Source organism: Emydura macquarii, unplaced genomic scaffold (assembly GCF_026122565.2).
Source record: "Emydura macquarii macquarii isolate MOO-44397 ecotype Brisbane River unplaced genomic scaffold, CSIRO-AGI_Emac_v2 contig_3671, whole genome shotgun sequence".
In the NCBI taxonomy this organism is placed as follows: domain Eukaryota; kingdom Metazoa; phylum Chordata; order Testudines; family Chelidae; genus Emydura; species Emydura macquarii.
The window spans coordinates 8,324,142-8,346,996 of record NW_027133808.1 but is presented as its reverse complement, the minus strand read 5'-3'; the positions used below and the strand labels follow the sequence as shown (position 1 = coordinate 8,346,996).

General features: G+C 44.8%; 1 protein-coding gene across 12 annotated transcripts in view; it reads left to right on the top strand.

Moving 5' to 3' along the window:
* MBNL2 (muscleblind like splicing regulator 2) overlaps positions 1–22,855 on the top strand; it is a 143,661-nt gene that overhangs the window by 30,669 nt on the left and 90,137 nt on the right. For all 12 annotated transcript variants that reach the window (XM_067536898.1, XM_067536899.1, XM_067536897.1 and 9 more), the window contains one exon: positions 11,221–12,016. In XM_067536898.1, coding sequence (XP_067392999.1) covers positions 11,843–12,016 — 174 coding nt within the window. In that variant the 5' untranslated portion in view covers positions 11,221–11,842. The remainder of the gene's footprint in view (positions 1–11,220; positions 12,017–22,855) is intronic.

The following is a 22,855-nucleotide window of genomic DNA, read 5'->3' as shown; positions in this document are numbered from 1 at the left end:
AAACTTTCCATGCTGGTGTCTGCCTGGGTTGAAGTTTTATGGAAAGTTCCAGTAAAAATGGTTTTTACCACCTTCAAGGTTGAAATGTGACAAGAGCGACACCCTGGGGTCAGATTGGGGCCTTTTGTTGTCCCCATGAAAATCCGCTCTACGTTTGGCAAAGGTTATTAGCCTCTGAAAATCACCATTTGCTCAGAGTATAATACTTGCTCCACAGAGGTGTGTTAGTTTGACAGCTAAGTTCTCCAAAGATGCTGTCTACATTGAGTATGCTGCAGCCCAGGGTTGCGAGTTCTGAGTAGAACTTTCCCTGCAATTGCTGCTCCCTCATGCTGGGGACTGTTGTTGCACCAACACTGGAACTGTGAGTGGAGATAGATTCTCCTTTGCTCTCACTGCTCTTCCTGCTGTTACCCAGGCAGTTCTGAAGAGGAGGATGTTATCTGCCCTGAATGCAGAGGGGTATAGGAGCTGGAGGCACTGGGCTAAAAGGCAGCTGGCCAGGATGTGGTGTTACAGGGTCAGACTAAATGGCTACCGGAGAGTGCTAGAAGGCCAATATATCAGCCCCAGGCTCAGTAAGTCTCTTTTCCCCTGGTAGCTGAGCAGGGGTTACTCCAGATTAATTAACACACCTGGAGCCAAGCAAGGCCATGGCTAGGACTTGTTAAAAGCCTCCTCTCCAGAGAAAGGGTGTGGCTGGAGTTGTGAGAGTGAGGCGAGCTACCAGAGAGTGTGAGCAGGCAAGATGCTGTCAAGAGCCAGGAGGGTTTAGGAGAAGGAGCAGAATGCTGGCAGAAGAGAACCCTGCAGGTACAAAGACTGGGGCTGGGAAAAACCCTGCCCAAAGAGGGCAAAGGACCTTTCCCAGGCCTGGAGGCCTAAGGGAAGAGACCCTGCCAGAAGGAAAGATTGAACTGAACATTTGGTTTGGGCACTACCACGCCCAGTGGGGCTGTCAGGGGACAAGAGCCTTCCCTGGCCTGGAGGCCAGGAAGGATCCCTGTCTGAGCAGAATATGGACACTAAGTCATCGTGCCCAGGGAAGCTAGCAGCTTTCCTGAAGCCACAGTGCGAGGCTGCTACTGTAGGGTCTCTGGGTTGGTGCCTGAGTCGAAGGTGGGACCAGGCCCCCCCCTACCTCCTACTGGCCATTCACTGGATGGGCAAGAGCCCCAGCAAAGAGGCAAGGACCTGTGAGGGCAAGAGAGAGAACTGGGAGCCAAGAGGGAGCATCTATCTTAGAGAGGCTGTATTACCCTCCTCCACCACTAGAGTGTGGAAGAACACTAACAGGTGAAGCAGTTCTCTGACCTACTGCTAGAAGGAAGCACTGGACTCACCCAGGTAGAGGAAGAGCTTTGTCACAGTGGGGAGATATGCTTGGAGCAGAAGGGTCTGTAACCATTAATGCACACTCACCTCCAGAGCCTCAAATTGAACACACAATTCCTGAGATTCAGCATTCCTCTGCTGTCTAAATTAATTGAGTTTAAGGCGAAAAGGACAGTTAGATCATTTTTTCTGACCTCCTGTGTATCACAGGCCATTAAATTTCATCCAGTCTAGTAAATAACTCTGAAACGCAGTGGCAAAGTGTGCGTCTCATTCCTCTCTAATGACTAGTACACTCAGAAATTAACTACTACTGCCAGTTAGTCTGTTAATTCAAGTTGTAGGGCTCTGTGCTGTCGGTCTATAGGTTCCAACCCTGCTGATGAAATCAGTGTGGTTCCATATGATAGAATTTATTTTTTCAGTTTGTTTTTTAAAAAACTTAGAAAATTACATTTAAAAACTACAGTAAAAGAACTTTACAGTTACAAAGTCAAAAGTACTAAAAAATTAGCAAATGTTGCAGGATCCCCTTTGAAAAAACAGTACGTGACCATGTAATTAAAACTGTATCATAATACATATGACTAAGGGGGCTGAATAAAGGTTGCATGGACAACCTTAATTCTGGCATTTTCTATCTTTTGAATGTTTGAATGTTTCCTATCTTTTGAATGTTCCTATCTTTTGAATGTTTGCAACCTAATGTTCTTTTAACATATTTTTTTAATGTAATATGTTTGTAAAGAACCTAGGCCTCTAAGATCTCAACACTAATTTGGGCATTTATTTGGCATTGTAATATAAATATTAAATAAGTGAATCTGCAGTTTTTCAGACTGGATATTTCTTTCCAGTGGAAAAGAATTTGTTAGAGCAGACAGGAATGCCAAGGTACTTGCTGGGCATATGTTTTGTAGCCATTCATTCATTCATTCATTGTTATAGATGGAATTAGATTTAGGGCCTGAATTTCCCTCTTTCCCCGCTTGCACCATGTGTTGTCATTTACATCTGTGTGAAGTAGGTGTAAAATGCTATCATAGCTCATGACTACCAAAGTTCAAGGTAGTTGTGAATCAAGTCCTACTGTTGACATAGAGGCCTTGTCTACACTAGAAAGATTTGTCAATAGTAGTTACATCGGTGATCAAAAAGTGCTGTAATTACAGCACTCGTGCCCGTCCACACTTGGTGCTGTAGTATCAACAGTGAGAGCAGTGCACTGTGGGCAACTATCCCACTGTGCAACTCACCACCTTCTGTCCCTAGGAATTATGGGAAGGGAGAGAGGAGCACGTAGCAGCATGGGTGCTGACTCAATGTCCCATGATGCGTTGCTTTCCATCCTGTCATTCATTGCGTTTTTCAACAGCCCCCCGTTTCCTGCGCACCCACCATCTCTATCTGCACTGCTCTCCACTGTTGCTTTCAGGATTCTGAACACATTGTGGTTGCGCAGTATATCATGCGTTCCGAATTGGAACAGGAATCCAAAGAGCCTGACCTGCTGAGTGATATGCAGACAAACAGCACTGCATTACTGTTTTCATTCATGGAGCATCTGCGGACAGTGAACCACTACTTTTGGGTGCATGAGACAAGCACTGAGTGGTGGGATTGCATTGTTATGCAGATCTGGGATGATGAGCAGTGAGTGCAGAACTTTTGGTTGCGCAAAGCCACTTTAATGGAACTCTCTGCAGAACTCGCCCCTGCCCTGCGGTGCAAAGACACCAGAATGAGAATTGCCATCTTGGTGGAGAAGTGCATGGTAATTGCCATGTGGAAGTTGGCAACTCCAGATTGCTACCGGTCAGTCGCTAATCAGTTTGGAATCGAGAAGTCTACCATTGGAGCTGTGTTGTTGCAAGTATGCAGGGCCGTTAATCATATTCTGCTGCGAAGGACTGTGACTCTGCGCAGTGTGCGTGAAAAAGTGGATGGCTTTGCGGCGATGGGATTCCCTAACTGTGGCAGGGTGATAGATGGCATGTAAATTCTAATTTTGGCCCTGGACCATCCTGTGATGGAGTACATCAACAGAAAGGGGTACTTCTCTATGGTAATGCAGGTGCTTGTGGTTCACTATGTGTGTTGGTCAGGAAAGGTGCATGGTGCTCGTATCTTCAGGAACACTGGCCTGTACAGGAAGCTACAAGTGGGGCATTCTTTCCAGACCAAAAGATTCTAATTGGGGATGTTGAGATGCCCATAGAGATCCTGGAAGACCAAACCTACCCACTAATGCCATGGCTCATAAAGCCTTATATGGGCAACCTGGATAGCAAGAAGAAGCACTTCAGTAACAGGCTGAGCAGGTGCTGAATAACTGTTGAATGTGCATTTGCAGATTAAAAGCATGCTGAAGGTGTCTGTATGGCAGGCTGGACCTGAATTTGGACAATATTCCCATGGTTATAGCTGCCTGATGTTTGCTCCATAATTTATGTGAAGCTAAGGGCAAAAAGTTTGACCCCGGTGGACCGCAGAGGTGGATCATCTTGCATCTGCATATGAGCAGCCAGATGCTAGAGGTATTAAGGGACACAACGGTGGACCGTACCGATCAGAGAGGCATTGAGGGTCCCTTTTGAGAATGAGAGCCCATAAGGTGTTTTTTTAAAACTGTGCTGTGCCTTTCTACGACTGCTATCCAGCTTGAGCTGTGTGTCAATGGCAGGTGAAAATACCATGTGCAACACAGAAATAAAGAGTGCTTCTTGTTCTCAGAGATTGTGTTTATTATTAAACACAAAACAGTTCACAACACCAAAGCTCTGGGTTGTCCTCCAAGTCCACTTCCTCATCGACAACCTCTTCATCCGGGTTGAGTCTGGTGGCCACAGGGCTGCAGAGGTGTCCACGGACGTCTTGGGGGTGAATTTAGGGAAACCACTGAGGATGGTTTCCAGCTTTTGTAGAAGCAGCAGCTCATTGGCTCTGCACCAGAGCAACGGTTTGCTTCCCTGACCTTCTTGTAGCTCTGCGCAGCTCCTTGATTTTTTCTCAGCACTGCAGCATGTCCCAGCATAGCCCTTCTCTACCATGGCCTGAGAAATCTGGCCAAAGGTTTCAATGTTCCTTTGGCTGAAGTGGAGCTGGGACAGCACGACAGATTCTCCCCATATGCTAATCAGGTCTGGTGTGCTCCAAGCGGGAGAGCGTTTGATGTGTGGAGCCACCATAGTCAGCTGGAAAGATGAGATGCGAGCTCTCTCCACACCAACCAAGCAGGAAGTGGAATTTCAAAACTTCCCGGGACTTTAAAGTGGCGGATGGCTGCAGAGCAGCAGAGTTCAAACTGATGGCCAGAGCGGTCAGGATGGGTATTGTGGTACACTTCCGGAGGCTGTTTATCGCAACATAACCATCCAGCAGTGTCTACACTGATGCTTTTTCTATAGAAATTGGGCAAAAAAAGCTCTATATCTCTCATCGAGGTGGTTTTATTTTGTTGAAAAAACAGGAAAGTTTTGACAGCATCAGGGTGATTGTAGTGTGTACAGCAGGACTGTTTTGTCGAAAAAAGCTGACTTTTTTTCAACAAAACAGTCTAGTGTAGACCAGGCTTTAGTATGGAACAGTTTAGGTGTGGTTATAATACTGTGGGCTGGGCGGGATACAACTGACTAATGCTTTTTTTTTTTTTTTTTTTTTTTTTTCCCCTTAGTGCTCTAAGTGTAACTGGAAAATTGTTTTAATTGTAAAACCACTGTTTCCATTGGTGACCTGTGCTAGGACTATGTGATCTTCCTATGCTGAGGGTCATTACTTGTGCAGATCAGTTTGGAGGATCAGGTTCTTAGTTCATAATCAGGCCAACAGAAAATAGTCGTGACCGTACCCTCACCACTACTAAAGCACAAGCATAACATAATTATGAAGCCTCAGCTTCTTCATTACACAGAGCTGTCACTGTGATACACCTAAGCTATTGGGCCAAAGAAGCTCCTATTATATATTAAGCTTGACACTGTTAATAAAGAAGTGCTCAAAAAAGCCTGCACATTCCAGCTAAGAGGTCTACCAAAGCCTGATAATTCACAAGGGTAAGGCCTGATCCTGTGATGTGATGAACTCCTGCAACTCGTGGTTTAGTTGCTCAGCACTTCTCATAGTAGAACTTTGGGGGTTACTAATTAAACATCTCTGTTTTTTGCCTTATTTGAAAGTTAAAGGGGAAAACCCGAAATTAAATAAATTATGTAACAGTAACAATATAGTATATACCTTGAGAAGGGAGGGAAGGTCTTGAGGTTCAAAACATAGCACTGAGCAGTCAGGATATCAGAGCAGTCAAGCTCTGTTACAGATTTCCTATGTGATCTTGGGTAAGGCACTCATCTCCTCAGTGCCTGAATTTTCCCATCTGTCCAATGGGGAAAATATCTACCTCCAAGTGGTGGCATGAGGCTAAATTATTTAGTCCTTACAAATTGACTTCCATGGATTTATATCATTAGGCTGTGGAAACCTATGTTCATGGACATATTTTGGTTGCATGGTTATATCTTCAATACCACTAAACCCAAATGCATGAGATTGACCCGAAACGAAATAAACAACAATAGAAGTGGTATGAACCTTGAAATAACATAGATTTCTTATCTTTATCATGTCTCAAGTTTTCTACAACTTCACTTCCAAGATTCCATATTTTGAATGTCAATGTATGGTATTTTTATTTAACATGTATATTATGGTAGGTGTGGGTGTTTGGTGTGTTACAAGAAGAGGAGACGGTGATTTCAATGGAAGTTGCAGGCAGTCAAGTAATTTTGCCCACAAATTTGGGAAGAAACAAAGATCCTCCCCAACAGAACCATGGTGTCCCAGCTCCATGAGGTTCTCTATTGGTGATGGTTGTACTACTTCGGTTAGCTTCCCTCCTGTGCTCCTCCAGGCTTTGCCAGGAAGAGTCTTTGCTTGGCACTTTCAGACCTAAATTCATTTCTGGGCCCAGCAAAGCCAGGTCTGAGGAAGGGAGAGAGAACAGCAGTTTACACCCCCCAGGATACTAGGGTTGTGGGAGGCCAGTTTGGTTCCCAGCACTAGTTAAAACAGCACACTGGGTTTGTGCCTGGCTATTCAAGGTCTCCTGTGGGTGCTGCAGCATGTAGTGGGGAATACCCAGGGCACAGAACTGCCTCAGCCATATACCCTCTCCTATCCTCAACACACTAATAATGGTTCCTGCACTAGGAGCTATTTTGGGAGTTTCAGAGGCCACTGTTCATCTCTTGAGAAAACCCCTTCACAGGCTACACCCTGACGAAGAAACTTGTGACTGCCCAGCTCTGAATTCCCCAGTTTGTCTGCTTTATCCCATTCCATACATCCTTTGTTTCTTTCCCCTCACTTACTTCTGCCTCTCCATTAAATCCCCAGGATTTTCCTACCTCTCCAATCAAAGTCATCTCACTCAGTTCACCCTTCCTTTCAAAATTCTCTTTCTCAATTCTTTTAATATGCTCACTTCTCTCCTACCTTTCCTCCGAACCCTCTTCTTCTTCCTTCTTTTCCCACAAGTCTCCTTCCTTCCTTTTATCCTCCACAATCTCTCCTCTCATTCCTTATCCAATTTTTCCCTCCCAAAGCTGTCTCACTTTCTTCCCTACCCTCAAATAACCCAATCTGGACTACCTCTCTCAAACTACTTAAACTCTTCCTCAATCTTTAATTGCCTATACACCAGTGTTAGGAGCCTGAGTTACAAACAAGAGGATTTGGAATTGTGCATTTATGAGCATAAATTATATCTAGTTGGTGTTACTGAAACCTGGTGGGATGATTCCCATGATTTGAATGTTCAAATCAGTGCTTATAATTTATAAAGGAAGGATTGAGTGGGCAAAAGAGGAGAGGGAATGGCACTGTATGTCAAAAATGACATTAACTGTTTCCGAGTCACTGATAACTTGGAAGAAAATGATCTTGAATGTTTATGGATCAGTGTCCTAACAGATAAAGCACAAGATGGGGTATTAATTGATGTCTGCTACTGATCACTGAAGCACTCTAGGGAACATGATGACCAGCTTCTTCCACACCTATTTATAATGTATAGGGAAAAAAAGCTATGTGATTTTGGGGACTTCATTTTGAGTGACATATGTTGGAGGTCTCATGTTGCCAAGACTAAAGCATCCTTGGAATTTCTATATATTATAGATGGCTGTTTTCTACCTCAAAAAGTGTTGCATCCAACACAGGGGAATTCTATATTAGACTTAATCATGACCAATAAAAAGGAACTGATCATAGAAGTAAAAATTAATGGTAATGTAGGTACAAATGATTATGACTTGATCACATTTATAATGTGCAAACTGAATAAAATCCAGACCCGTGATATATGTACTTGATGCTTTAAAGGGGCCATTTTCAAAAAGCTGGAAACAAATATGAACCAAATCATCTGGGAGGAAGAATTTAATCAGAAAAACATAAGGGAAGCAAAGACATACTAGGAGAACTCTATGGCCAGCAGAATTAAAGACAATAAGGAGTTTTTAAGTATATTAGGAACAAAAAGAATCCAAAAAAATACTATTTGTCCATTACTACATGGAAATGGTAGCATTAACAATAATGCAGAGAAGGCAAAAGTGTTCAATAAATATTTCTGTTCTATATTTGGAAAAAAGCAGATGATGTAGTCACATCATATAACATTCTGTCCATTGCACTAGCATCTCAGGAAAATGTTAAAAAGCAGCAATTAAAGTTAGACATTTTTAAATCAGCAGGTCCTGATAACTTATATCTAAGAGTTTAAAAAGAGCTGGCTGAGAAACTCAGTGGATTGTTAATAGTGATTTTCAATAAGTCTTGGAGCACTGGGAAATTTCCAGAAGACCGTAAAAAAGCTAATGTTCTGCCAAAATTTTAAAAGGGTAAACGGAATTACTGATGTAATTATAGGCCTGATCATTCCAGGGCAAGATAATGGAGAGGCTGATATGAAACTCAATTAATAAAGAGTTAAAGGAGGGTGATATAAGTAATGCAAATCAACCTGGGCTTATGAAAATAGATCTTGTCAAACTAACTTGATAGCTTGATATCTTTTTTTTTAAATTACAAGTTTGGTTGATGAAGCTTATAGTGTTGATGTAATATACAAAGGCTTGGTCTACTGTGCTGGCAAATATCAGCGGCAGTCGACAGGAAATACGCAAGCTATCTAGAGCAGCTTGCATATCTCCTGTCGACTTCCTAACTTCTACTTACTGCAGCGTCCCCACTACACTGTGTCAACTGGAAATGCCCTCCGGTCGACGCAGCATTACTTTTTACGGGTGTGGATTAATGCCATTCACTTGCGGATCAATTGAGCGAGTCTCTACTGCTGCTCAATTGATCCCCCAGAATCGATCTGGCAGCACCAACGGTGTCGCCGTCAATGTAGACATACCCTTAGACTTCTGTAAGGCATTTGACTTGGTACCACATGACAGTTTGATTAAAAATCTAGAATGATATAAAATTAACATGGCACACATTATATGGATTAAAAGATGGTTAACTAATAGGTCTCAAAACTGTAATTATCAATGAGGAATCATCATCAAGTGGGTGTATTTCCAGTGGTGTTCCACAGGGATCAGTTCTTAGCCCTATGCTTTTTAAAATGTTTATCAATGACCTGGAAGAAAACATAAAATCATCACTGATAAAGTTTGCAGATGATACAAAAATTGGGGAAGTGGTAAACAGATCACTGATTCAGAGCGATCTGGATCACTTGGTAAACTGAACACAAGCAAATAATATGCATTTTAATACGGCTAAGTGTATGTATACATCTGGGAACAAAGAATGTAGACCATACTTACAGAATGAGGAACTGTATTCTGAGAAGCAGTGATGACTCTGAAAGAGATTTGGGAGTTGTGGTGATTAATCAACTGAACATGAGCTCCCAATGTGATGTTGTGGCCAAAAGAGGTAATGCAATCCTGTGATGCGTAAACAAGCAAATCTTGAGTAGGAGTAGAGAGATTATTTTACCTCTGTATGTGGCGCTGGTGAGACCCCTGCTGGAATGCTGTGTGCTGTTCTGGTGCCACAATTCAAGATGAAAGTTGATAAATTGGAGAGGGTTCAGAGAAGAGCCATGAGGATGGTTAAAGGATTAGAAAACCTGCCTTATAGTGATAGACTTAACCAGTGATTAGATTGTGTTAATCTATTTAGATTAACACAAAGAGAAAGTTAAGGGATGACTTGATTACATCTGTAAATAGCTACATGGGAAACAAATATTTAATAATGAGCTCTTCAATCTAGCAGAGAAAGGTATAACAGGATCTAATGGCTGGAAGTTGAAGCTAGACAAATTTAGAGTGGAAAAAAGTTGTAATTTTCAACAGTGATGGTAATTAACCAGTGGAACAATTTACCAAGAGTTGTGGTGGATTCTCCATCACTGGCAATTTTTAAATCAAGATTGGCTGTTTTTCTAAAAGATCTGCTCTGGGCATTTTTTGGGAGAAGTTCTATGGCCTGTGTTATACAGGAGGTCAGACTAATCGTGCCTTCTGGCCTTGGAATCTATCAGTCTATGAATCTTCCTCTGTTCTTCCTCCACATTTCCTCACTCCTCCAAAACCCCCTGCTTCCCAAACAACTCTTCCTCTGTCCTTCTTACAAAGGGCAGTTTCTCCTCTAAATACCCTCACCAAGTTGTTCCCCTTTCAAAGTCCTCCCTGAGCTCATTTCAGTGGGAGTTGCTTGGGTGCTCAGCAGTTATAGAAGCCAAACTTTAGACATCCATTTTTGAAAATTTTGGTCAGTATTGGTTAGGCACTCAAAGTCAGGAAACGCCAAAGTTAAGTTTGCAAGTGTAACCTAAACCGGCCCCCTGGATGTAAGAACTGTATTGCTGTCTTTAATTACATAATAATATACTCTATTAAATATTGCATATAATACAGTTTTTCTAAAAGCATACGAAGTAGCTTTATTATTCTATAAAAGTAATGACTCTTTAAGTGTTTTATGCAGATTCTACCAGAGTAATTACTAAACCAAGTATGTATGTTTTTAAAGCAGAGTTAGAGCAGAAATCATGTCTACAGTCATCTTGTCTGCAGATAAACAAAGTTTATTTTTGTAGTAATGTGTTATGTATGTTTGTATCCATTTTTTTTGGCCTTTAATTATACTTTTTTTTTTTTAATTGGACCATGTTTTAATGAAGGAAACAATTCAGGTTCACAATAAAATAAATGGTTAGAGAACATTCAAACAGTTTAGAAGCTAATTGCTGCAGCTTTACATGAAACCTTTTAGAAATGGTCTGTAGTTTTAAAAAATTCAATTAACATTCATTCTATTAGAACCAGGGTTTTTCCCCTGATATAGAAACAACCCCACCTCCACTCCCCCCCCCCCTTTTTTTTTCAGAGACACAAAATTCATGCAAAATTGTACCATCTTCATTTTTTAAAAACAGAACAAACAAGTAGCTGTTTTTAACACTCAATAATGCAATCTAAAGGACCTACTGATAAATTAATTGGAAACTCTGGCTCTAATATATTGTTTTGGAATCTAAGCACATTAGATTGAATTATTTCAGAAGCAGCATGCCTAATTATTGTATCGTCCACATTCATCTATTTGAGTCATTATCAACTTTTGGACTGTTGCCTAGAATATTGCTGCAATTCTTGTTTCAATTGGTTATTCACTTGTCATGAATAATTTAATGAAAAAGGCTGATTTTAAAAATATTTTGTTTAATTTAAGAGCATTAGTTTACTGCACTAACTGCGTATTTTCAGTATCCCTAATTAAAAAAAAGTGGTGATCAGTTTTCAAAATGTTGATTTTAAAAAGGTTGAATATAAACTTATATTTTATTTGTTTTGTCAGGTCAATTATTAAAAAGTGCCTTTGTGAAGTCACTTTTACAAGAGAGGACTGCGACGCCTGAATGTGTTTTCAAAATATTATCTCTGCCAACTAGACATTGCCCTGACCTTGTCACAGAAGACACCTCAACTGTCTCGGTTTGCCAATTGCTTGATGTGGAACTGGCTTCCATATTAAAAAAGCTGAAGAAAGAATTACTGCCAGGACGTGAATAAGCTGACTACATTGCTTTTCCTGTGTAATCAGCAAGCCGCCTGCAAAGAATTAATATTATATCAAGGAGTGCCATTGCACTGAAGTAACTTTATTTAAAACGGTTGTGTCAGCGATCCAATCAAGAGACTCAGATATTTTATAGCCAGGGATGCTACTGAGTATGATTTTTTTGCTGTCAAAAGTCTACAAGTGGGACATATTGATTGATGAGTGACTGCTTGTTGATAAATTGTCTTTGCTCATTCTGCTGTGTGTGAATTGGGCTCCATTAAGCAATTTATTACTTTATTGTCTCTAGAAACTCTGTGGTTTTTTTTCTTTTAGTTCTAGTTTTTGGAATTGTTGCAGATTTGCTTGGCATAATTCAATTAATAGCCATTCACAAAACCTAAATCAGTTTTTCATCATGGCTTTGAATGTTGCTCCTGTAAGAGATACAAAATGGCTGACATTAGAAGTTTGTCGACAATTTCAGAGAGGAACTTGTTCGCGCTCTGATGAGGAATGCAAATTTGCACATCCCCCCAAAAGTTGTCAGATTGAAAATGGAAGAGTTATTGCCTGCTTTGATTCCCTAAAGGTAAGGAAGAAAGTTGCATGTGTTAATGAAAATACTAATATTTTACATAAAAAATATAAATAATAATTTCACCTTAACGTTTGTACATTATAAACACATTTGTTTAGGAGTACTGTATGTTTTGAAAATGTTGTTTGCCTTAAGTTTTGTTTATTTAAGCTTTACAAGAATTTCTGCTTGAGTGTTTTCCTATCAGATGTAAATGTGTGTTGTTTACACATCCAAACTGTGTAAGACTATGGAATGCATGATTATTGACATCTGATATGACCATTGTGTTCACAAGAGTACCTTTTAAGAATTATCATTGTTCCGTGCCAATGAAAATAAACTTAAAACTTAGGACATTGTGCCATTGATAATAAAGCAAATTACAGTAAATTAACTAAAGTGTTCAATTTAAACCTGCAGAAACAAGAAAACAGAGTTATGGCCTTTACTTAAACTTTGACTCACTATATCATACCTACTTTAGGTATTGTGGGGTGTAAACTGAGTCCATAGCATTACTAGTCATACGTACTTCTGTATCTACATACAGACTATGAAGTAAGTTAACCATAGAGTGGAAGCTTACAAGTACACTCTTAAGAGTTCACATTGGTAGACCAATAACATGTCCTAACTTGTCTCATATCTTAAAACTTACTTTAGCATTTTTAAACAGATGAGGCATAACCTTATAGGACTTTGAGACCAAACTTTTTTATTTTTAAATGTATATGCATATGTTTAGCATCAGAAACAATCAGTGTTACAAGAGGGAGAAACACAAGTATTTAGGCAATTGAACAATAGGCATGTTCAGGGTACCTAAGTTGTCAGAAATGGTCCACATTTCTCTTTAATGACAGGTCAGTGCTGAAAGGGCTGCCTGTGGGAACATCTGAGGCTTTCTAATGATGGAGACAAAGGTTATTTAAAGAATAATTTAAGTTTGGAGTTTATAAAAAATGTGAGTGTGGATACAGGAAAATAAGGAAAATGTGGTGGGAAAGAATGTAGTGGTGAGAAGGCAGAGGGCTACTTATTGTTTTCTCTGTTTTAAGTTGGCTGAGATTTTGCCATCTCTATCCATTAGCTGCAGCGTGCATTTACACCATTAAGAGACAGGGCAGCAACAGTGGTCTGACCCATACCTGGTTGTAGTGGGAACAAATATGATTGAGGAAAGGGGGGATTGATTTTTGTAGAGGATAAACAATTATTGCTGCTACCATCAAAGCAAGAGGTCGATTCACTGAGCTCGCCATGAAAGGGAGGCTTGTCTAGGTTCTTTGTGAACAGCTAATTGGCTCTGTTGAGAGAGGCTATGCAGCATTTGATTCCCCCCAGCTGAAGTCAGTTATCATGGTCATTGACATCACTGCAGTGCTCAAGGACCTTGCTGCCCTGCTCTGATTCTCTTAATTCAACTGGCTTGGGTTACTAGTTATTTAGTGAGGTCAGTTGTTCTTAGGCAGGAGCAAGACATTTCAAACCTCTCAGCAGCAGAAGACAGCCTTTCTTTGCCTGGGTCAAGTCTTCTGGGGTGGGATTTGCTCTGGCAATTCTGCAGAGCTGTGTGAGACTCTACAGGTCTTAAACCCGAGTCTGACGGTCTCTAAGCAACCTGTGTATCCCGATGAAAAGTGTCGGAGGGCTGGGACTGAGGGGTGGGCGGAGAGCACCCTCTTGCAGGACCCGCTCGAGGTAGGTCTGAGCAGCGGGAGGCAAGGCTGTCCTCACCTCCTGGAGTACGCGCCAGGGGGTTTGAAGGGTGGAGAGCCCCATGCGCCGAGCCAGTGCCTGGGGGTCCACCCAATCTCCGCCACCTGCACACCAAGTTGGGGGTTGTGTAGTAGGGACTCTGCATGGAGATCCACCCCCTCGGGGACCGCAAGGGGCCTAGAGGCCAAGACCAACCTCCAGGTCCGGAGGAAGTCCTGGTAGAAGACCAGCAGCTCGGAGAGGTCTCGCGGAAGACCCCCTCAGATGGAGATAAAAGAACTGCCGGTCGTATCGGAGCCCTCGGAGGCGGTGGAGGAAGGCGTGCGCCAAGTGGCCAAGCCGGACTACCTGCACCATAAAGGAGTCTCTGCAGGGCCTGGAGACGGAAGGTGTGAACCTGGCTGCGGATGCAGCACAGGTCCTGCCTGCCCTCTTCCAGGGGGAGACTCAGGATCCCTGCAGAGACCCAGTGCAGTCCTGGCCAAAAGAACTCCAGAACTGTCTTCTGGAGGTGGGCCAGGAAGCTCGGGTTCGGGACCAGGGTGTTGAGCCGGTGCCAGAGCATGGACAGGACCAACTGGTTGATCACCAGCGCCTGCTGCCGAAGGGAGAGGCACCGGAGCAGTCCTGTCCATCTCCGCAGCCGCCCAGACACCGTGTCCTCCAAATCCTGCCAGTTCTCTGCTGGGGAGGGATGGGTGGCAGAAAGGTAAACGCCTACATAGAGCAGCGGACCCGCGCTCCACCGGTTGTCTTGAAGTGCGGGTGGGAGGGAGCTCGCCTGCCACCTGGCCCCTACCATCAGGCCAGAGCTCTTGCCCAGTTGAGCCGGGCGGAGGAGGCTGCCGAGTAGACGGCCAGGCAGGCCTCCAGCCACACCAGGTCACCCAGGTCCTGGACCGCGAGGAGCACGTCGTCAGCGTATGCCGACAGGACCAGCCTCAGCCTTGGCTCACGGAGTACCAACTCTGTCAGCCTCCGGTGGAGGAGACAGAGGAAGGGCTCGATGGCCAGGGCGTACAGCTGGCCCGAGAGCAGACAGCCTTGATGCATGCCACGCCCGAAGCTGACTGGTTTGGTCAGGGTCCAGTTGAGCTTGACCAGGCACTCCGCGGAAGTGTACAGCACCTGGAGAAAACCCACAAAGCGGGGCCCGAAGCCGAATGCCTGCAGGGTGCCCAGGAGATACCCGTGGTCCATCCTGTCGAACGCCTTCTCCTGATCCAGGGACAGGAGGGCGAACGACAGACCATCCCTACACCTGAGCTCCAGGAGGTCCCGGACCAGATAGAGGTTGTTGAAGATGGTGCGACCCGGGACGGTGTAGGTCTGGTCGGGATGGACCACGTCCTGCAGCACGGACCCCAGCCTCAGCGAGATGGCTTTGGCCACGATTTTGTAGTCTGTGCAGAGGAGCGAGATGGGACGCCAGTTCCAGAGGTCGCGGAGGTCCTCCTTCTTGGGCAGCAGGGTGAGCACGGCCCGCCTGCACGAGAGGGGGAGCTCTCCGCTGTCCTCGGACTCGGCCCAGACGGTGGTGAGGTCCAGGCTGAGGACATCCCAGAACACGCGGTAGAACTCCACGGTCAGCCTGTCCATGCCCGGGGATTTGTTCGTGGGGATGAGGCGGAGGTCTTCCGAGAACTCAGCCAGAGTGAGAGGTAGCTCCAGCCGGTCCCGGTTGCCTGCGCTGACCATGGGAAGTTCAGTCCAGAGCACTTTGCAGGCAGCGGCGGCGGTAGGATCTGGGGAGAAGAGGCTAGCGTAGAAGGCCCGGGCCCTTCTGTGCATCTCCGCTGGATCCGTGAGGGGGGTGCTGTCCTCCGCCAGGAGGCAGGTGACATGCTTCCGGGCCCCCTTCCTTTTCTCCAGGGCATAGAAGAAGCAGGAGCCGCAATCCATTTCCCGAAGGAGACGGATGCGGGATCGAACAAAGGCACCCTGATCCCGAAGGTCTTCAAGGGCCCGGAGCTCCTCCCGCTTCTCCCGGCACACTCTGCAGAGGGACAGATCCTTGGGGCTGGCGGCCAGATGCCTCTCCAACACTAAAACCTCCCGCTCCAGCTGCTCTATTCCCGCATCCTTCTGCCGGCTGGCCTCCCGAGTATAGTCGTGGCAGAAGAGTCGGGCGCGCACCTTCCCCACGTCCCACCAGCGCCGCACCGAGGGAAAGGTGCACCTCTGCTCCCGCCAGGCCAGCCAGAACTCCTGGAAGGACGCCACGAAGCCCACATCCTCCAGCAGGCTGTTGGCTGCTGGGCTGAGTGGCTCATGGAACCCTAGCCCCACTAGAGACACTACCCAAAGGAGTCCATTGAAAGAGTGCCTGGACCCACCAACTGGTCTGACTGTGCTATTTAAGCCAAAAAAAGGAACAAAAAGTTCCTCCTCTCCCCCCCCCACAGATCTCACTATGTCCAGTGCCCCAAAACACACAAACCTCCCCCACCCCACACTGCCCAGCACTCCCCCCCACAGACACCCCAGAGACCCCCCCCTGCCCCACACCCTGTCTGCCAACCGCACTCACCGACTCGCTGGGAGGTGAGCCGGTAGCGCAGCTAAGGTAGGGATAACTCTGGCCCATTGGGAGTGGTGCAGTCAGCCGGAGCAAGAAGGGGGCCTGCCTGGGTTGGGCTCACTCAGGACCCACTTGCCTGGCAGGGCCTGGCCGAGTCCCTATGCTGTCCCTCCCCCCCACTGGCTGAGACTGGCCTGGCCTCTGCAGTGGTCCAAGGTGAGCTGGGTCCCACAGGTGGCAGGCAGCAGAGATCGCTCAGAGCTGCGCTGAGGAGCAGGGCAGATCCCTGGGATGCAACCCCCTGAAAGCCCGTCTGGCCTAGCCATGTCCACCAGTCCTGCGGCCAGCAGCCCTGCCCAGCCCGCATGGCGGAGCCCAGCTGCTGGGAGGTGAGTCCCCTACAGCCGAGCAGGACCTGCTGGCTGGGAGCCACTCACACAGCAAGGCCAGGATGCTGGACTGCCAGGAGCAAGGGGCCAGATCCGGCCATGTGGATAGGTTAGATGGGTCCATAATGGGCCCCTTCCGAGTGTGGGCCTGCATCACACTGTAAACCCAGTACTGTAGTCCATTGCAAGATGGTCAGGGGCCAAAACTGGGATATGAGTTCCATCTATGGCCCTGCCGAAGTTAGGAAAACCTATTGCCTCAAAACCATTAATTATTTCCTGCACATTACCAAGAGTCACAGTCCTTTGTAACAGGAGGCGTTTAATGGCCCTGCACATTTGCATCACCGCAACCCCCACAGTGGACTTTCCAATGCCCAACTGATTCACGGCTGACCGGTAACTGTCTGGAGTTGCCAGTTTCCACACAGCGATCGCCACTCACTTTTCCACAGTGAGGGCAGCTCTCATTTCTGGTGTCCTTGTGCCACAGTGCTGGGGCGAGCCCTACACACAGTTCCAGGAAAGTGGATTTCCACATCCAAAAGTTCTGCAGCTGCTGCTGGCCATTCTATAGGCATCACAATGCGATGCCACCACTCAGTGCTTGTTTCCTGAGCCCAATACCGATGGTCCACTGTGGCAAGCTGTTCCATGAATGCTAGCAGCAATCTTGAATTATTTGTTTCCATGGCAGATAGCAGGGCAGGCATCACCTGTTCACTCTCTGTTTTGCAATTCATGAAATACTGCAGGACCAGCTGGGTTGTGTTCATAATGCTCATCACCAGACTGGTCAGCAGCTCAGGATCCATGCTGTCAGGCACACAGTTTATAAGGGCTGTTGAAAAACAGCATGAAATGAAGTCGGAAGCTCATAGCATGATGGGATGGAAAGAACTGCATCACGGGACAGCAAGCACATCCCCGTGATTCACTGCAATCCATTCCCAGAGCTCCCAGTGGCGGAGGGTGACAGAGGGTAGTGGTGAGTTGCACAGTGAGATAGCTACTCGTGATGGAACACACTTTCTGTCGATGTCAGAGCAACGATTGTGGATGTGCTCTGCTGACACAAGGAACATTGTGTGGAAGGGCAGAACCTGCAGAAATTAAATTTGTCAGTCTTTAAAGTGCTACAGAACTCTTGTTTTTTGGGGTCTTTTTTTAAATGTTGTTAAAGTGGCTTATGATCATAGATGTAATTTAAGTCGACTTAACTCTATAGTATAGACATGGACTAAAGATGTGATTTAAAATGGACTAAGTTAAACTGGTATGTGGACACTCTTCAACCAATATAAACCTGGTTTACTTTGATTAGGAACAGGTTTAAACTAAACCAAAATAAGCTACCCTTAAACTGACATAAGTGTGTCTCCACAGGGTTTTGCACTGGTTTAAGTAATTGTTTAAAAACTGATTTAAGTTAAACTTATGCAATTTCAGTATGTAGACAAGGCCTCGGTCTCTTTTGTGGACAGTCTCTATTTGTCTGGCTGCTGCAACATCACCACTGAGCATATGAGGCCACCCTGACTGCTGCTGGCACCCACTTCAAGTGCCAGAGAGCTGTCAGATTTTAAAACTTCTGGTTTGGATGCCTTAATTTGACTTAGATGCTAATTATCCATTGCATGTGATAATGTGACAAGTTGGCAATGTGCCAACTATAGTCAAGATTTAGAGGAATAACTAAAGAATTTAAGTGCTACCATTTTTGGGTGCCCAACTAGATACACTTTGAAGGGGCCTTCATTTTTCAGAGGATAGGTAGCTAGCACTTTCTGAAAATTGCCTTGAACGTGTCTCAAGTCGGGCACTTGAAAATTGAGGTGCACAAAATCAGCAGTCACTTTTGAAAACATTTAGCTAATCAGGCACCTATGTTCCACAATAACCCTATCAGCAGAGTACCTGTAAGCAGACTGCCAAGTGTCACACATCTCGCATGACAGTGACACAATTGGCAGGCCTATCAAACCTGCCTGCATCTCTGTTGAACATCCTCACACATCTGGCAGAGCTGCAGGGAGACAGCAGGCATTTGTCTGCAGTTCCCCATTCTTGCTGTCATAGTTTGCTGTGGAGCTTGCTAGCAAGCACCCTGGCGTGTCCTCCTTTGCTGCTCCCTCAGCTCACTCAGAGCCAGGAAGGAGCAATCAAGAAGTGGCAGTGGCTGGAGGGGAAGATGGTGGCGATGTACATGGTGACAGCAGTGCAAGATGAGGAGCCCAGAACCAGCCCCAAGCCTCCTTCCTGCCTCAGCCAACTGTGCCAACCTGTCCCCAGGAGCCCCAGCATCCTCTGCCTCCCAGTAGATCCCTGAAATTTAGCACCTCCTGCCCCTAGGAATTCTCTCAAGCCCCAGCACCATAGGAATCCTGGATTTCAGAAGCCTCAGTAGTCACCCATCCAGCTACTCCCAGCTTCCACTCATACTCCCCAACTCAGCAAGATTCCCAGGTACCCTCAAGCACCCACCTGCCCCAGCCACCATCAGCAAGGATTGCGCACCTCCATGTCTTACACTTGCTACTGCTGAGTCCAGGGACTATTGCCATGTTCTTAAGTTTATGGTTATATGAAAATTATTTGCAGATATGTAAAATGCCTCATTACATTTGCATAAAATATCATATGGAGAAGCACATAACTTGGCAGCTCTGCATCAGGCTACCTGCATTGGGGACCTCCTGCATGCCCAGCTGCTTAGCATTTCTTATAATTTTTTACTGCACCACCCAGTACTTCCTTAGCTTTGCTACAACAAATATGTGGAAACAGTGTAGGCAAAAATCAATCAGATTCTCTGACTCATTTCACCACTAGCGTTTTGAACACCAGAGCACTTGCCTGCTGCCCACTCCTCTCCCACACTCCATGCTGCCTCAGGTCACTCACTGTTCCTACAGGCTCCCTCTCATTGCCTTCCTCCCACTTTATTTTTCCAACAGGTAACTTCTTCTGGAAGCAAAAGGGAACAGCCTTCACCCTCTTTCCTTGTCCAGATCCCAAAATGGGCACATTTCCACAGCTAACCTTGGTACAGCAAGGCAAAGCGAGCAGAGTTAACAAATGTTAGCAAACCCTCAAACAGTAGGCAGCCCTCATGTAACATTGTCTTGGAAGGTTTCATCTGGCACTGCCACATTGCTAAAGCAGTGTGGGGTGAGAGGACAATAGGAGAAAAGTGGTGAACAGAATGCTATGGAGAGGAGTGAACTGCAGGCATTTATTTTAAAATTGAGTTACTTCTGGCTCTGATCTTCCAGTCATTGGGAGTAAGACTAATTTCTCATATCCCTTTTTCTACAGCACTGAAGAGGTTTGTAGGGGACCCCTGCCAGTTAGATGGAACAGTCCTTCTCTAAATTTCAAATAGATTCTGCACTTTGCATTTGCTTAAATCCCGGACAAACTTCCCAGAGAACCTACTGCAGTAGTGCAGAGCTGATCATGAGTGTTCGGAGAAATGTTCTTCACAGTTGTGGCGGGCAGTTGATTTGCATGGGTGTTCTTGGCAATTTTGTGAGGGAGCAAGAGTGAAACTGTGTGAGAGCTTCCCCTGTGTTTCTCAATCATCTTCTAAGAACCCCTTCCACAGTGTTGCAAATTTGCACGAGTTTATGGCAAAGCCACCACCCCTAAATTCATGTGATTACATGAATATCTCAGCTTTCATTTAAAAAAAAAAAAAAAGTTTGTGCCTGGGTCTCATGGTTGTGGAGAAAAGCTTGAAAATGTGAACCAGAAGACAAATAAAGAGTCCCAGAATGTATTGTTACTTAAAATCTCATTATTTTTAATCCAATTGAATGATTTTTAGAGGGCCTGACTCATTTATTTTTAAATGCTTGAGGCTTACAATACTGCTTCCGACTCTCTTTCCAGGGAACCCAGAAAACATGCATGGTAGTGGACAACAGCAAAACCGTACTCTACCATAAGCAGGAAGGGGCAGAGAGGCCTAGTGTGTAGTTCCTCTAGGAGACAAATAAGTATGTCCATGGTGAGGGGATTTTATTCTTTTTTTTTTTTTTAAATTCCAACCCAATCAAAGATATCTCCAAACCCACTCCTAACTTTGCAGTATTTTAGTAGCAAATTATTATTATTTGTTACAGCAGCACTTAATCCCCTGTCAGACTCTGGGCCTTGCTGCCCTCTATACACACCTATATTAGGATACTCACTGCCCCATAGAATTTACAATATAAATTCATAAACAGCTTAATAATAAGCATTGCCCAGCGGCTCTGTAGGTTCCTCCTTCTGATGCAGAAGGGCAAAAAGGGATGCCACCCTAACAGGCTCTGAGAGGACAAGGGAATGGATACCACACAGAAGCACTTTAGAAAATCCTTGTTCTGTGCACACAGGAAAACCTCTAGGCAGTCAGCCTTTGCCTGCTCATCAAACTGGCTTTTCAAATGAGAGTTGTACCTGGTTTATTAATTTATTAAATCTACAACTATAAATGTGCACACATCTGGGCTCATAAAATCAGACTTAGGCTCCCACTGAGGTGGATTTGAAAATTCTGGTCAAAGTATCTAAAATTCGGCACCCAAAATTAGAGGCCGCCTTTGAAAGTTTAGCCCAATATAATTTTCTCAGGATCCCACAGAAGATATATGATAGAGTCTAACAGACCCCCTCAAATCTCCTATCCTGTCCTTTAATCAGAAGATTATCCAACAAAGAGTTAGGTATCATAACTCAAGAAAATTCTTTTTTGATATAGTAATACCAAAAGGACAGATAGAAGTTAGCCTGTGTCTTTGGGATTGAGTTACATTTAATACATTCTGTGGCAACTCACACATCATTAGAGGAAACAAGCTTATCCATTAGACAAACTACATGTTAACATTGGGGGGCAGGGAGAGGGGGGAGTCTTTCCATGTAACTAAAGTTTATAGAATTTGTAGCAGAATCTTCCTACAGATTCTGTCAGGCAGTTGTAGTTTAAACTTCCATTCTATTTGTTACTTTTCTGATGGACAGCTTAATTCTGTGATGTGGCATAATTCTGAAAACTGACTGCGTAAATTGTCTCATATTACCCTTTGTGTATTCAGAGTCATATCTTCTCTCTTTAATGACAAAAATAAGTTTTCACTCTCTTTACTCCTATTAGCTGTGTTGCTTCTGGGTATGTCTATACAACAAGTAGACACCTGCGGCTGACCTGTGCCAGCTGACTCCTGGTTGCAGGGCTGTTTCATTGCTGTGTGGACTTCCAGGCTTGGGCGGAGCCCAGGCTCTAGGACCCTGTGAGGTGGGAGGGTCCCATAGCTTCTACTACAGCCCAAGCCCAGAAGTCTACACAGCAAGGAAACAACCCCACAGCACAAGCCCAAGTCAGCTGGCAGAGGCCAGCTGTGGGTGTCTAGCTGCTGTGTAGACGTATCCACTATGTTTTAACTGAAGGGTTAACTTTAGTTATAGCTACACTTGAATTAACTCCTCTCAAGTTAGCCTAGTTTGAGTGAGAACAGTCATGTTGTGAAATAAGATTCAACTGGCACAGAATGGTTGTATTAATAGCACTGAGTGGTTGTGTTAGCTGAGGAGTTGTGCTCACTCAAGTGGTAGCCTATACCTTCTAGCGGGCCAGCCAACTTGGGTTAAAAGCACCAGCATGTTCGAGTTAAGGGGTTTTATGTGTGTGGATGACACTTGCATTAGTTTTGCAGTGAAGACAAGCCTATGAGTAAAGTGGTGCATACTCCTTCTTGTGCATCATCAAAAAAACTGCTTACTAAGTTCCAGTCAGTGACAGCTGGGAAAACACATTGTTGGTAAGAGGAATTGCACAGGTACAGTTGAACTAATTTAATTACTGGTAATGATCACAAAAGAGAATCCAGTTTCTGTCAGAGACCGCATTGAGTTTGAAGGACTGGCAGACAAATAATCTTGAAAACGGAGTACAATTCATATGGAAATTATTGATGCACAAAAAACATGGAACTCCTTGATATTTTTGGAATAATTTTTCAGAGCAGAACGGTGCTTTAAAATAGATGTACATTCTGTTTAGTCTGAGTTGGATCTGATGCATCTGTGTGCATGTGATAACAAACCCCACGGTGGAAAGGAGGAGGGTTAAAGAACTGTTCTGGGCCCTGTGGCCCTGCCCCACTGCACCTGCAAAGTCAGCCCAGGTTGGAAGAGGAGCTTAAAGGGGGAACAGCTAGCTCCGTGGCAAAC